The sequence below is a fragment of the Sinohyriopsis cumingii genome, chromosome 11, assembly GCF_028554795.1.
Source record: "Sinohyriopsis cumingii isolate HCF-2022 chromosome 11, ASM2855479v2, whole genome shotgun sequence".
NCBI lineage: Eukaryota > Metazoa > Mollusca > Bivalvia > Unionida > Unionidae > Sinohyriopsis > Sinohyriopsis cumingii.
This window is the reverse complement of record NC_142971.1, coordinates 28,512,476-28,529,471: the sequence shown is the minus strand read 5'-3', so window position 1 is coordinate 28,529,471 and position 16,996 is coordinate 28,512,476. Positions and strand designations below refer to the sequence as shown.

The 16,996-nt window shown below is 35.3% G+C and overlaps 1 protein-coding gene across 2 annotated transcripts in view; it reads left to right on the top strand.

Annotated features, from left to right (window-relative positions):
• LOC149787824 (uncharacterized) overlaps positions 1-16,996 on the top strand; it is a 122,452-nt gene that overhangs the window by 46,931 nt on the left and 58,525 nt on the right. For both annotated transcript variants that reach the window (XM_089974044.1, XM_089974042.1), the window contains exons 4-8: positions 6,194-6,282; positions 7,458-7,585; positions 8,756-8,842; positions 12,156-12,212; positions 15,912-16,032. In XM_089974044.1, the coding sequence (XP_089830170.1) occupies positions 6,194-6,282; positions 7,458-7,585; positions 8,756-8,842; positions 12,156-12,212; positions 15,912-16,032 (482 nt within the window). The remainder of the gene's footprint in view (positions 1-6,193; positions 6,283-7,457; positions 7,586-8,755; positions 8,843-12,155; positions 12,213-15,911; positions 16,033-16,996) is intronic.

The window sequence follows — 16,996 nt, the reverse complement described above, 5'->3', positions numbered from 1 at the left end:
CGCAGCGACTACAGTGGAGAGTTTCCCAAGAGGACTCCCGATTATACTTATCGCGAGTCGCCAGTTCATGAAGGTGGCCGGGGATGTAAAATCATTCTCAACGACGACTACATGGATGGATCCCACTGTGGACTCGGCAAGTCAGAGTCAGCGTGGAAATCAATACGAGATGATCAGTCTGTATTGTGCGTATCGTACAGAAAAACATTTACCAGAAAGACCGCCATCGACTACAATCTCGAATCGTACGAGAGTGTCCATGGAGACATTGTATTCGACGTTAAAAAGCCTCGTAAAGTCATTTCACAAGTAGAATCAATTGTACGGGTCGGGGGAATTCCCGATGTTATATTGCTGGATGAGTGGCACGGAATCCTTCGACAAATAGTCTCATCAAGACGCGGTAAACAGATTTGGGGGACACTGACATGGCTGATTTCATCCGCGGCGCGGGTAATTGTACTTGACGCGGACGCTAACAATGACGACCTAGAATTATTCAGGAAATACTTGAATCGCCCGGACATGAAGTTCATCATCAACGAATATCGGCCCGATCATGGTAAAAAATTTATTGTGGAACAATCTCACCGAGACAACTACAGTAAACTGTTAGACATGTTACGACGAGGAAATCGCGCGGTTGTATTCACGCACAATAAACAACGCGGAAATTATTCCGTGGAGAAACTCGCTAGATTGTTACAGCACTTAGGATACCGAGTAAAGTACTATCATGCGGACACTGACCCGGCCGAAAAACAACGAGATTTCGCTGATACCACTGCGGCGTTTGAAAACATCGACGTGGTGATCTACAATTGCACTGTCGAGGCCGGGATATCCATTGTGGATCCGCGATTCAAGTACATGACGGTGTTTTCCGAGGAATTAGGTTCTGTAGAGGCTACCAAACAAGCCATCCATCGTTTCCGAAATATTTCAGAAGTTCATTACTCTGCAACAAAACGGAGTCGCACAGAGCTTCCACTGACCCGCGATGATATTATTTCCGCAATCGAATCACATGAAAGGGATTTATCGTCGACAGAGTTGCTGTTTAGAACGCCAAACCGCTGTGATGTACATACCGGCTACGGATACATGTTTATTAGCGCGATTATTGACGAGAACAATTCAAAACGTTATTTCACGTGCAGACTCGTTGAAATGATGAAACGAACCGGTTATTCAGTTGAATGGGAATTACCAGATGAATACGAAATATGGAAGAAAAAAAAACATCAAGGGCAGAAACGAGTCAGCGACGCTGTACTCGATAGTGATCCACGCGTAGATGATTTTTTAAAATCCTCCGTCGGAGAGAGAATCGCTGCGGCGGGAAATACTGACGGTGATAAAATCACCGGTGATAAAATCGCTGGTAATAAAATCACCGGTGGTAATGAAATCACCGGTGTCGATGATGAAATCGCCGATGAAATCGATGATGATGAAATCGCCGATAAATACTACCAATACGACCCCGAACAGCGACTGAAGCCATACGAAAAAGCATTGACGTATCTCAACTACGTGTTTCAGACCGACGTAAAAAAACTGGATAAATACCGGATAGAGCATCTGAATAAAAATGTTTCACGGCTGCAACGATATCAGCGCGTTTTCGTCGACAAGTATAATAACGGTAACGCCGTAGCAACGACGCCATGTCGTTCTGATAAAATCAGTCCCCGGCAACAACTCGAAATTGTCAGAAATGTTCTTGGCACGTTGAGTCTCCCCGATGTGATTCCGGATCGACTTGATGTAAAGAGTGTTCCCGTGAGTCGCGCCGGATTAATCAATAGCGTATCTGAGATGCTAGCGCAACCAGACCGACTTGACAAGTACAACACGCTGCTGAAACATTTCGGCGATATATTTCCGGATATAAGGTTCCGAAGGGGTAAATTGACGCTAAAAAATATCGTTGAAAAAATCAAATCGATATACAAGGGATTCGGCGGGCAATTGATATCCGATGACACTAAAAACACAAATCGATCCGACTATATGCTGTATTATCCCGACTGGCCCAAGTCTGATTTTGTGGACGATCCGGCGTGGATCAACGAGACCATCGATGATGTTGGATTCGCCGGGGGAGATGTTACCGCGACGGACGAACACACTGCAATGTTACGATTTCATGTGTGGTCGGTCAATGGATGGTTTTCCCCATGATTCTGTCATGGATGACAAGTCATGGTGACGAAGTCATCCATAATTTATTACCATGACAGAGTCATCCATAATTCATTACCATGACAGAGTCATCCATAATTCATTACCATGACAAGTCATGGGTGATAAAATCATGAGGAAAGTGTCATAATTATTATTATTATAGAAAATATGACAGTTTCCTCATCAATAAGTCGTTCTTACGACGAAATAAGGCTTCTACGACCACGGTAAATCACGATTGGTTTTGAATAGATCGGCATCATGATTTTATCACCATGATTTTATCACCATGATTTTATCACCATGATTTTATCACCATGATTTTATCACCATGATTTTATCATGGACTCCGTTATGGATACCATGACAGAGTCATGAGCCATGACAAGTCATGGTGACGCTATCACGATGGTTTCAACGGCGACCGTCGAAGCATTCGCACTACCTCGTTGCGTTGCCACAACAACGGAAGATCATTAACGGCGTTATCGAATAACGTTTCGAGGTTGTCAAACCAAGCGCATTTTTCGTCGGGAATATCCCCGCGGAGTACGATCCAAATATCCCCAATTTTATCAACGAAATAATAGGGGAGGTCATTATTGTGGACTTGGCGAATACCAAAGTGTCCAGTGGTCTCTGGCACCGAATCAAACTCGATAATTTCTCTCTTTGAAATATTCAAACAGATAGTATTTATTTTCCAGTAATCGGGTGTTGTTTTTCGGGTTTTATCATATCGAAATTGCCGTGGTGGAGCAGCAGGAGGTAAATCATTATTACTGCGATCAATCCAATTTATTCCATCATGAGGAATATCATAATAACCCATACTATTCTGATATCATTTTAATATTTAATTAAATAACTGCTTTAATTATAATGTCACTGTTGGAATATCACCCGGTGAAATTTGACAGTGTCATCAACGACTATAAAAAATCCTGCCCGAAAACGCCGATCAATGTCAAATTTAAAAACGGAAAGTATCATGCAGTTCAGAAATTCCCCAACGGGGATAAATACGATTGTATGGTATTTGAAAGCCGCTCAGCGAAAGCTCGGTTGTGTCTCCGCAACAAATATTACCAACGAGAATATGAAAAAATGTTTCCAAACCATGATGTCAAACAATTTGGTACAGTATGGGTAATTACCGAACGAAGAGCCTAGTCGCTATTTTGAAGCACCTTGTCCATGCGGTTCACAAACCTAATATCGCTGCGAGATACTACACCGGGAATTTCGTTGATCGTAAATTTATTCTCCCCCCGAGATTTCTCCCGAGGTCTGTCCTCCCGAGATTTATTCTCGGGGGATTTATTCTTGGGAGGTCTGTCCGAGGGGTTTTTATTCTTTTCCGGCTCCATGATAAAATCATCCACAATGGTGTCCATAACGGAGTCATGGGGGAAGACTGCGGTCATTTCGGTGATTCGCTGAATCAGTAGCGCATTATCGTGTTGCGCTTCATTCAATTCCTTCCGAACAACCCCGAGTTCATGTTGAAGCCCACCAATGGTGCGTCGCATATCATCGTGACGTCGTTGAGCATCATCGTGTCGCCGTTGAGCATCATCGTGTCGCCGTTGCATATCATAGTGGCGCTGTTGTAAATCATCATAACGCTGTTGCAAATAATCATAACGCCGTTGTACTCGATTATAATCGGCCGTGCTTGACGCGTGTTTGAGTTGTCGTTGCAATGATTTATTCTCGTTGGTCAAATTATTTAGCCGCCATTGCAAATCCTGAATGGTCTGTTTATCCACGATGGCGTTCATAGATGAATTCGCATTACTGGGTGCATCAACAATCTGGTTTATTTCATCGTCGATACTGAGATCCATCATTCTGATATCGTTGTCCCATGACTCTGTCACCATGATTTTATCATGGACTCTGTCATTGACACCATTGTTGACACCATTGTTGACGACTCTGTCCATGACTCTGTCATTAGGTTCATTTTTCCATATTTTGTATATCCGCTGGTAACTGATTTTGTATCGATCTGCTATTTCCGATATTGGTGTTTTTCCACGGAGTCTTATTATTTCATTGGTGTCATCGTCGGTTAAAATCCGCCGATGGGGCATTATTTAATAAAAAAATTTTTTATTTTGCAACAACAACAACAACAACAAATGATGAAATCATCCATAACGGAGTTATGGGGAAAGTGTCATAATAATTATTATATAGGAAATATGACAGTTTCCCCATCAATGAAGGGCTGGTTAGAGTCATCAATGACAGAGTCATCCATGATAAAATCATGGGGAAATGTCCATTGATGAAAACAGTGTCATATGGATTTGTATGAATCCAAGCAGCAGAGGGGGGTGATGACATCGACCCGGAACGCCCGATGATTACCACTGGAAAGCACCAACGAGATGTTGTCGCGAAATATGACATTTTCGAGCAAAAAACGATAAGTCTCCATTTGCCAAACGGAGACTTTATTTTTTCCTTGTCTAAAAAGCGAGATTTCGAAGGAAGGCTCTATTTGTCGTTTTGAGGCTTTAATCGAAAATTTGTCGGAATATTGTCCGAATCACCCCCTCTGCTGCTAAAGAAACTTGGAAAGTCATAAACCATTTGAAACCTACAATCAACTATACATGTATTTTTTATAAAATGTATAGGAAATAATATTGTATCTGAATCACCAAGACATGAAAGCTAGAAGTGGTACAAAGTGGAAGACGGGGCTGAAATGTATAGAAACCAAATACAACACCATGCTTGAAGTTGAACAGAAATGTATAGAAACCAAATGCAATTTCATCCTTGAAGTAGAATGGAGAATGAAAAGCAAGCTGAGATGGCCAAAGAGCACAAAATTCCGTCCAACACACAGATCATATGATGAAAGATTATCTTAGTAGAAAATGGGCAAAACAGAGTAACTTAACAAGTGATCAGTTGACTCATTAAATCTACAGTGTGTCCATGTTAATCGTTTTCATTGGAATGATGACAAGGATAATTTTGTCTTTGTTGTATGCCAAGCAGGTTATTATAATGATAACAACAATAATTTTCACTATTTTTTTGTCTTTGTTTTATGCTATGCCATTGAAATGACTTCCAAGATATGTAATAAGGAAACAGCAAGCAAGAATAACTTAAATTGTACTTTGTTTTAGTTCTGTGGATTAATGAACACTTGCACTTTCATGACCTTAGGCTAACTGAAATCTGTCTACTGTATTTTATATTTGAATCTGGGACCTATTTTCTAGCCCAGAAGGATCACCAGAAGATTCCCAGTCAACATATACTATAATTGCCTGCAGGCCATTATGATGGCTTAGACAAATAGATTATTGCTGGGGGTGGGGTGGCACTTGCAATACTGACCTACCGCTAGGGTGTTCATACTTTAAATGTTTACTTATCCAGCAATTACTCTTACACAAGCAGCAGTATAACAGATATAATAGTTGATGTTAATGCTCTAAATTTAATCATGTGAAAGGATGTTTTCCATAAGTTTTTCAGAGACCCTTCTTACACCAGTTGTAAGTAATTACAAGTTTAAACCAGTCTGCTTTCCTTCTTGTTTAAGTATTGAAGAGTGACATCATGCATGGATGAGCTTGATAAAAAAAAAGTGGCAAATAAAGTAAAGTTAGAAAGCATGGACTTTTTAATAAAGTTGGTAGTTTTTTTTAAAGAACATTTTTTCATTAAAGTGAAACACTGGTCAGTTCTAAATTAGCTCTCAACAAAGAGATTGAAAACTTCACTCATCTACCAGAAATTTTCACTGTTCATTTCTGGTTGGACAAATTTCCAGCCCCTGCTCCTATTCTGGCAAGCTGTTTGAAAAAAATTAGTAATTATATTCTTTTTTTCTTTCTACATGAAGTTGGGCCATACACATGAAACAATGGCTCTTGTATGGGTTATTTGGATATAAGAATTGTCATCCCCTAAATTGTCTAAACACCCAATCACCTAATTATCATCTCTCTTATTTTCTCATCCACAGAAACCATTCCGCTGGTCAATAGAGCACTTGGCAGTCCTGCATCCAGCAGATATTGATGAAATGCCTCATCAGCAAGATGCATATCTAGTGTAAGAATATAGTTTACTGCCATTAATTAGCTTTCTGAAGTTAATCACATTAGCCTGTTTGATTTATGGCTATGAATTAGCTTCCAGAAGTTAATTGTGTTAGTCTGTTTGATTTACGGCCATGAATTAGCTTCCAGAAGTTAATTGTATTAGTCTGTTTGATTTACGGCCATGAATTAGCTTCCATAAGTTAATTGTGTTAGTCTGTTTGATTTACGGCCATGAATTAGCTTCCAGAAGTTAATTGTGTTGGTCTTTTTGATGGTTTAAAAGCTGTCCTGGCACACAAATTGAGTTGCAACTCACAAGAAAGGGATGCTACTTTTCATTGACTATGAGTGAACAACCTCCAAATTCCAGCATATATTTTTTAAACCAGAAAGTATTATTTTTAGAAATTAAGGTCAAATAGTAACCTAATACAAATGCCCTGATTATTTACTTTCTTTCCAAGCATTTTGCTACAAAATGCTGTAAATATGGATAGTGGCACATTTCATTTGTCAAAAAGAACCAGTTTAACAAATGTAAAGATGAAAACAAAAAAAACTTGTGCCAAATGGTAGTACAATTTCATTAAGAGAGTATAACATGGTACATCAATCAGGAAAGCTTTATCATCATAATGGATAATGTGACAACAACAGATTACATGAGATCATGAGCAAACTGAATGCAATACTGTTGTCATTTACTTTCAAACTAGTTTAATTTGCATTTGTTGTTGAGTATATTTAATTTCAAATATTTATTTTTAAATACCTTGTAAGTTGCAAAAATATTATTTTATTACAATGTACAAGGTAACATGCAAAAACTCTATCCAACTTCTTGAAAAGAATAGAAAGTAAAACCAATCAGAGGGTTTTTCATGTACTTAACTTTTTTGTATACTGAAATTGTTTCTCCAAAATTTCTTATGAACATGAACTTGAAGTTTTAAAGTCTCTTTTCATAAAACATACTTTAGCACAATATCTTCAAAGTAAACTTTAAACTGGATATTTCCTTGTAGCATCAATCTAATTTTAGAGCTACTGGTAGATAATTTTCATGTCAGTACAGTACCAAATAAAGACTATTCTTTGGAAAATTTCACCAATTCATCAAGACTAATTGCTCCTGAAGTGATGCAGTTCTTATTAAAAAGGAGGTAGGTCTAATAATTTCCACAGGAATGACAAAGACCTGGAAGAAAGGGCCCAAAGAGCCATAGATCAATTTTTTGCTAACCATATGATAGCGCCATCACCTTGGAGTGACAATAAGAAGAAGGTACCCAGCACAGCTGTTTTACAGCCAGGTGAGCTCTACTCATTGAAATATGCAAAGAAACAGGTCTTTTTAACATTACAGAGAACCTGAAATGTCTCCTTACTTTGTCTTTTTAACCATAAAGGTATAAGAAATCTGCTATTAATCAAGGTTCTCTTGTACTTTTATTATTAGTCTGTTTTGTTTTTATTGGCCAGTTTCTAGATACTGTCAATATATCAGGTCATCTTTGTGAACAATCTTAGCAGGTTTTCTTATTTGTATCTTTGTATAGCTCCACCTCATGCTTTGAAGTTATTTTCTTCTGCCCTGATGAATTAAAATTTCATAATAGGTTCATTGTGTGTTCTGGCTTAATATCATAGTTTTAAAAGAAGAACAAAATGTTAAAAATTTTGTTATTTAATTAGAAAGTAATAAAGAAAAGAAAGGATATATATTTATATTATAATCAATGATCATCCTGACCTATGAAACATTTAAGCAACAAAATTTCTGATTGACCTGTTGTCAGACTGTGTTCCATACTTGTTTTATTTTCAAATGTAAAAGATGAATAGAAAACCAGTCTTCAAAATTGAACATACAGATCAGAAAAAGATTAGCACAGTCCATCAAAGATCACGAGAAGTGGGCTACTTCAATCAAATTACACAGATTACATTAGTCTGATTTTTATGAAACTCTCAATCTCTGAAAAAGTGGACAAGACTGACACCATCCACAAGACATTACCACACAAATTAAATGTTGAAAGCTGTCTCACCAGAAATTGCATTTTTGTGTTCCATGAGATTCTTTGAGAATTCTTAATATCTAATCTTAATAACAAACATAACCTCCCACAATTTTCCACCAAATGCACAACAGCATATGTGCTTTGTTCTGATTGAAAGCTGAAGAGTCACAAAAGATATTTTTACAATATCATATGAAGACTATTCCATTTAAATCGACCTGGAACTCCATTTTTAACAATGGGATAGCACAATTAGAAAAGAATTAAAATTATACTAAAACAGGACAAGAAAATATGTTTAGTCCCCTACCCTAGCAGACAAAACAAAAATGACATTGTCTTCCTCAATTATTTCAGTTGAACATAAACACATTTTCATTAAAACAAAAAATCATGTACATTCATTCTCTATTTGTTATCTTTTTGTTGTGCTGATTTTTTTACCATTATGTGTCACAGGGTCAGAAGGACAATCTCCCAGTAACTTAGCTCATCTAGAAGGATCCATTCAGAAACAGCTTCCAAAAATTACTGGGATTCAAGAGGGTAGGATTAAATTTCTTGTTACTTAAAAATGGAGATTATATTTCACTCCATTTTTTTGTTCCTCCTTTGAATGAGATGTGGATATAATGTTCCCAGTAGTGGTGATGATGGCCAATGCAGTATGTTATGTATATCTATATCTTACATATATATTATTTTATAATTTTAGTTTGTAAGAGTCATTTAGTCAATAATATTTTTTTAAAATTCTAATGTCCTTTAAACGGGCTGTACTGTAGAGATGAATCAAGTATAATAAATACCTCATACTATTTCCTTGATAAATTTCAAAGTCAATCAATGTAGTAAACATCATGTGATCCAAGGAGGACATTTGTACTGTAGAAATGTCACACTGTGCTAGTCTGTGATTGGTTAAAACTGGAACAGTTTCTTGACTGAAAATGAGACATTTCAGAATTACTAGATGATTCAATGAAAGCCTGGAATCACCTTCTAGAAATGTATTGCAGTGATAACTTACTATAATTTTCTATATAAAGTAAAGAAGAATGCAAAATTCTTATTCTTAGAGTTGATATTAGTCTTGACAGACAGATACACTGAGGATCTTGACTTATTTATTTAATCATTAGTTAGAATTGCAGTACTGTGAAGAACATTTATTCAGAGATATTGGTATATTAATAACTGAACTGAATATTGAGTTTATCCAAAGGACAGTTTTTAACATTAATATTCAAAGAAGAATATTATTTTGGATATTACCAAAAATTAACTTCAACACTATTTGGGTTATATTTGATTTTACCGTGAATTCACTTAAAGACATTTGGATTTAAAACAGTGACTTTTGGAATACCTTTGGAACTTATTTTGGATTACATCAGATCTAATGAAATTGATACTAGTATTTTAGGAAATAGGAATTCACACCATAGTGTAAGTTATTTTTAATTCTTTCACATTGTATTTTAAGGAAATAAATTTATATTTTGAATTTTACAAAACTTTTTGGTTGTCACTCTTTGTTTTGTAATTTAAGCCCCTAGGCTGAAACAAGCAACAATGACAAAATGCTGTGTTCTCTTTTTTTAAAAGATATCTTCTGTATCACTTGCTCTTTTTTGAAACCTTTCTGAAATATTACTATAATCGTAAATGTTTCAAGTCTGACATGCTAGGTGCTTCACCTGTATGAGCGGTTAAGTTTGTACCCAGACATACTAGACATCACACCTTTATAAAACAGAAACGTTGTATCCATACATGCTAGGCATCTCACCAGTATATGCAGAAAGTTTGTATCCAGACATGCTAGACATCTCACCTGAATAAGCAAAAAGTTTCAACATAGACATGCTAGGCATCTCATCTGTATAAGTAGGAAGTTTGTACCCAGACATACTAGACATCTCACCTGTATAAACAACCAGCTAATACTCCATTTACTGGTAAGACACATTCCTCAGAACTCTTTTGTTTATGCTTTTATAGCAATATGACTTGCTTGCTTTGTACCTCAGAAGTCCTTGGTTTGACCCTCAATTATGGCATTTGAACATTGAAAGTTATTGCTTTTCTTATTCTTAGTTTCATATTTCTTCCACATTAGTGGTATGCGCACTATATCATTTAGACAAATCTCTCAATGAACTGTGACCCCAAGTCAGGTATTTATTTAGAAATTTTTACCCAAAAGTCCCTTTGACACATTTCCTTTTCATTTCTCCAACCTTAGTAAATATTTTCTCTTTTTGGGCGGATGCTGCCATTGTTAAAACTAGACTCTAAACCTGGGACAACTAATATGGAATGATTTTTTTTATAGGTCTCCAGGGTATAACTCGGTTTGTTTAATCCAATTGAGTTGTTATACTTATGACTACTCATGGATGATCTTTATCAATGAATCCAGAAAATGAATACATGAAACAAGGTCCCTAGCAATTCTTGAAAACCCTTAAATTCCATAGGCATTCTGGAAACCTTGACAAAGACTTAAATTTTAAGATAATCCTGAAATTCTGTCTGGAAATCTTCAAAAATTAAAACTGATGCAAAGAAAATATATTGGATCGCAGAAGAGACTCGTGATTTTTAGTAACCATTGATTTTGCCTAGATATTGTTTTTTGCCTGTACACATGTCCAGATGCAAAATTGGCAAGCAAGAAAAAATTCCAAGCATTTTGGCTTGAAAATCAAGATTATAAATAATGGTTGCAGAAAGATGCAAACATTATTTAGCTCATTGCAAATTATATCTTGAGACATTTAGTGTGATGTCTTTGGGTGAAAGTGCTTTGAAATCTCTTTCAAATGGTTCTAAACATCAAGCAGCAGTCAAATGCGTTTGATCAAAAGCAGTGGATATTGCATCATTTGTCTTGGTCCCACATCCCAAAGCCAACTTGGATTCTCAAAAGCCTATCAACAAAACAAGCTGTGAACTTGACAACCTTTAAACAGTCTTCCTGTCAATTGATAAAATTGTTTGTATCGAAAGAAGACACTTTGTTGGATAAAGTTATTTGGATTCTGCAGATTGGTTTTTTATTCTTCTGACATGGGAATAAGCAAAGTCTTTGCCAGCATGTTCTCAGTTGCAACATCGCTAAAAACTTTTCATGTGAAGATAGAAAAACTTTGTATCTCATCTGTTTTTGACTAGCCCCATACTTCTTTAGGTGGTTCGAAAGAAAAATTTGGCCATGAAAAATACTTGAAAAAGGCTTGAATTTTGTCCAAAAATTCTGCTGCAGACTCTTATGAGTAATATGGTGATCACTGGTCACAAACAATCTAATAACATCACATGCAAAAGTGTTAAAGGTATTACTGAGTAGGAATTAGCCACTGTTGAATAATGGGTGCACTTTCCCTGCCATGCCTGTTGAGTACAAATAGGGGTGAGTTGTTAGGTTATTGATGGTTCACAACACAAGGTTTTAAGGCTCAATTAAGGTGCATCTGTGTATATATATATATATATATATATATATATATATATATATATATATATATATTGATAACACTGTCCATGATGACAGATTGTTGAGTTACATCTTTAAAAGTCACTACTAATTAATTTATCAAGTATGTTAGCTATACTAGGATCTAAACGTTACATTACACTTTTACACTTATGCCAGCTGGTCTTATTTTTGCAATAAACAGGAACTTTTACAAAACTTAACAAACATTCACTTATTTTTGCATGTTTTTCACCAAAATCGCTTCTAAATGTAGATCTGTTTTTCCTGGTGACCACTGACCTATTGCAATTGGACATAAGTTTTGTGTCTCCTTGGGGAATAGGTAGGTCTATTATTATCTCTTTTACTTTTCAGTGGCATGCCAGACACTCCTATCACTTCCAGTAAACTTTGACATTCAGAAAGCCTTAGGTAAGGTACTTCTTTGCTGAATAGTATGCCTAATAAGAAGCTTTTGATTCAAGTTTAAGCAGTAACACCGAGTTTGAAAGAAAAATGATTTAATTAATTGACAAGGTTAATAAACAACAGAAAAAAACTCAATTTTTGTGTCTCCTGCTTCAGTAAATAGCTTGATAGATGCTCACTTATAAATGAAGTCCAGCTGCAGACAGCATAGACCCTTACTTGCTATCACATAACTGGCAGATCAGAGTCTATGTTTGTTCTACTGATTATTCCTGACAAACTGCATAGACCCAGATGTGCCATCTGATCATAGACTCTGCAGTTTGCAGTTGGCCTTGATTACAATCAAGTATATATAGTAAACACTGTGAACTTGTTTACTTTTGTGGATGTCATTTTTTGAAGTCAAGCCAAAAAGGACATTTTTATCAGTACATAAACCATAACAACTACATAATCCACACTATAACAACTACATAATCCACACTATAGCAACCACATAATCCACACTATAACAACCACATAATCCACACTATAACAACCACATAATCCACACTTTAACAACCACATAATCCACACTATAACAACCACATAATCCACACTATAGCAACCACATAATCCACACTATAACAACCACATAATCCCCACTATAGCAACCACATAATCCACACTTTAACAAGCACATAATCCTCACTATAACACTATGTACTTGCTATAACACTTCTTCCTTGCTATAACTATTTCCTTACTATAAAACTAATATACTCACAATAACACTACACTAGAACACTATTCACTCACTGTAACACTACTGTATTGTTACTCCATCATTGTAACACTACACTAGAACGCTACTCTTGTTATTCCATCATTTTAACACTACACTAGAACACTTCGCCCTTTCTATAACACTATATTGTTACTCCATCATTTTAACACTACACTAGAACACTGCTATAGTATTACTCCATCATTTCAACACTATGTTAGAACATGACTCTCTTGCTATAACACAACTATATTGTTACTCTATCATTTTAACACTACACTAGAACACTACTCCCTCACTATAACACTACTATATCATTACTCCATCATTATAACACTACACTAGAACACTACTCCCTCACTAAAACACTACTATATTATTATTTAATCATTATAACACTACACTACACTACTCCCTCACTATAACACTACTATATTATTACTCCATCATTATAACACTACATAGAACACTACTCCCATACTATAAGACTACTATACTGTTTACTCACTCACAATAACACTATACTAGAACACTACTCCCTCACTATAACACTACTATAGTATTACTCATCATTTTAACACGCTAGAACACGACTCTCTTGCTGTAACACAACTATATTGTTACTCTATCATTTTAACACTACACTAAACACTACTCCCTCACTATAACACTACTCCTTAGCAATAAAACTACTGCCTCTCTATAACATTACTCCTTCACTATGATGCTGGCCATGTGAGCTTAATGTATCACCTTAGAGCTGAATGTGTATCATACATAATAGTACCATTATTGCTGTGCTACAATGTCGTATCAAAGGGGCTGTGTGTTATACTGAGGAACATTATAGTAAGGTACAATACGGATACTGTTCATAATAGAGTGCTTCACAAGATTGTTTTATAGCCCTTGTGTCACTTTACAAGTCTGATGCACAAGATTCGTATAAAATAAAAATTCAGACAGAGTCACGTGTTTCCTATGACCTAGATCTATGATCGTATGTCCTTTGTATCAGTTTCAGGGTTTTATATCTTTTATATATCTTATATAAATTTACGAAGTCAGACAATTTTCTACTGTTATGACAGGTGAGATGTAAAGAAGTATTGAGTGATGCTAAAGGTTAAAATGGGTGATTCATTTTCTCTCATACCTCAGGTCTTGTCCTGAGATTAAACAGAATAGAACTGCTACTGATTCTGCCACAACTAAAAGTCCAAAGAAAACCTTTTGGACAGATGTTTTTCTAAAGAGTCAATTGCATATATTTATTCAAGATAATTCAGTTAAAGCATTTTATTACAACTATGAGTAAATGTGGTTTACAAGAAATGTGAATGCTTATTTTTTAAAATATCACAGGTTTAAATATTTTTTAAACAGTAATGCATAACTATTATTCTGAATATTTTTGGACAAGACCAAATATAAATTCATATTTCAGAGAATGAATACTTCCCTCCAAGATGAAGCAGAAGTTGATAAAAATAGGACAGATTGGTTACTTAAATCTTTGTCAGATATAATTACAATGAGTGTTATGTTTGTGAGCATGGATCGATTCTCATGTAGCAAATATAAAAGACCCTAAGTCATCTGCCTAAACAGAAATCTACCTAATATATTATTTTGACCAATTAGAATGGGATTTTAAAAAATTTCAAATGTCACTCACATGTGCAGGTGATGCTTGCTATATGCTAGTTCTATTTTGCATGCTTTCATTTTAATGTTATTTATAATGAAGAAATAACATTCAATTTGCACCATTTAGATCACTTTTCCACCACTGCTGGTACCATGTCCTGCGACTTGTGTGCAGCTCACATATGTGCATGCATGCACATCTTATTGCTCATTGAATTATTATATTTATTAATTTGTTTAAAAACTATGCATAATAATAATTACATTAAAACATAGAGGTATAATTTTCCCAAGAACTTCCTTAATTTACAACTATCTTATGGGGAAATTTACTTTCGAATTATGCCAGTTTTAATTTATGCCATAACTTAAGTAACACATCTATGATGTAACTTGGGTGTCAGCTATGTGGTTAAATGTTAAGGAATATCAGAAACTATATATATATATATATATATATATATATATATGTGTGTGTGTGTGTGTGTGTGTACTTACATAAACAGACAAATACATTCAGTATATTCTTTTTTATGCTACATTTTATTATTTAAGTAGGGCTTCAACACTGCAATTGTCAAAGGACTGACCATCAGAACATAAGTTAGATTGAAATAATTTTCAGCAATTAAATAGTATAAGAAGTAACACTTAATGAATGCTTTCCATTTTGCAGCTATAGTGATTTTTTTCTGTGGGCAACATTTAATTTAAAAACAACTTCCTACTGCAATCAATACAAATTTCAGTGCCTGTCATTCATGATAACTTGTAAATAACATTTATATATCATAGAAAACTTATGAAATATTGATTTTCAAACATTTTTCCACAAATTATTCATGTTTTTCTACTACAGTTGACAACCTTATAATGGCAGCTATTGACAGTCTTTTATAGGCTCTGTTCTTTGTTTTAGTTTTTAATACCAAACATTGTGTTAAACTTGAGGACATTTCAGATTTTGTTTTTAATACTGTCACCTTGCTGGTTTAGTGTGTCCAAAACCTTCTTATCATTCAAAATTCTTAAAGCAGAACATAAGGGCATGTAAAAAAAGTTACATTGGGTGGCAGAAAACTTACAGAAAAGAAGGTAGTGGCTGAGACATGTTGTTTAGAAAACTTGCAAAGGAAATATCTGGAGCGCATACTTACTTCACTTTTTCATTTTCCAGATATGGAGCCCTGTAAGCATTATAGGTTGGTCAGTTATGCTATCTCTGCTCTAAGCTACACTTTAAAGGTCATGTGCAGTAATTAATTTTAATTTGGACTCTACAGGCAACTACATGACTCAGGATACAGATGAAGATGCCATCCAAGAGGTTCTCAGCACTTCTTCTCTTCGTAGGAAGCTGTTCTTTAATGCTGATACCAGCAGCCTAGCTCCTAGTCCAGTCCAGTCAGTATTCTGTCAGATAATCAGAAACCAATGATTATTGTCTGTTAAATATTTACCATTAGAGCAGTGGTACACTTATATGAAAATGAATGCCAATTATAAGGATAAAAATCTAATAGAAATGTTATACATAAATTCAGTATAAGAAAGACCTTTTTGGGGGGATGGGGTGAGACTTTATTTATAAGAACTCAAGGAGGGGGTACTGTTGGTCTTAAAATCACTTGTTAGTACCATCTGCAGTCATATTTATTGTGAATGAAGCATAAAGATAACTTAGGATTTTGGCAAATTTATTAACTAAATATACATACTTTCTTGTAGATAATGATGATGACAATAATTACAACAATAACAACAACAATTATAAAATTGTTTGAGATAAAAATATTTATTATGACTCTCTTTCAAAAGATGATGATTAATTTTAAGAAACTTTATTTTTTTAGAACCATCTAGAAAATATGAATTTGAAAACTTCTGTTCCAGGTTAGATGCTAAAGATGTATGTTAATGTTCTTATTGTTTTAATCACTACTGTCATAGACCAAAAGTGTTTATGGGATGGTCTGTTGTCCATTGTCCATCATCTGTTAGCACGTTTGTTATTGCGACTTCTTAACTATTTGGCAGATTCCAGTGAAGCTTTACACACATTCAACCCAAATAGTCCTAAATGAAAATGGTACAACTCAGGCAATCAATATGGCCACCAGGGTGGATTTATCTTAAAAATTGTATTTATCGCTACTATTCCTGCTCAGGCAGTCATATCATCCTGGGGTTTTCACTGAAACACTTTTTATGATATATTGTTTGTCCTAAATGAAAATGGTGCTGATCATTTTGACCACCAAAATGGCCACCATGATGGCCATCTTGATTTGTTGCTATTCTTCTATGGTGGCGCTCACCAGATAATATGTACTTTTGAGAGAGTGACGTATGTAAGGTGAAGTAGTTC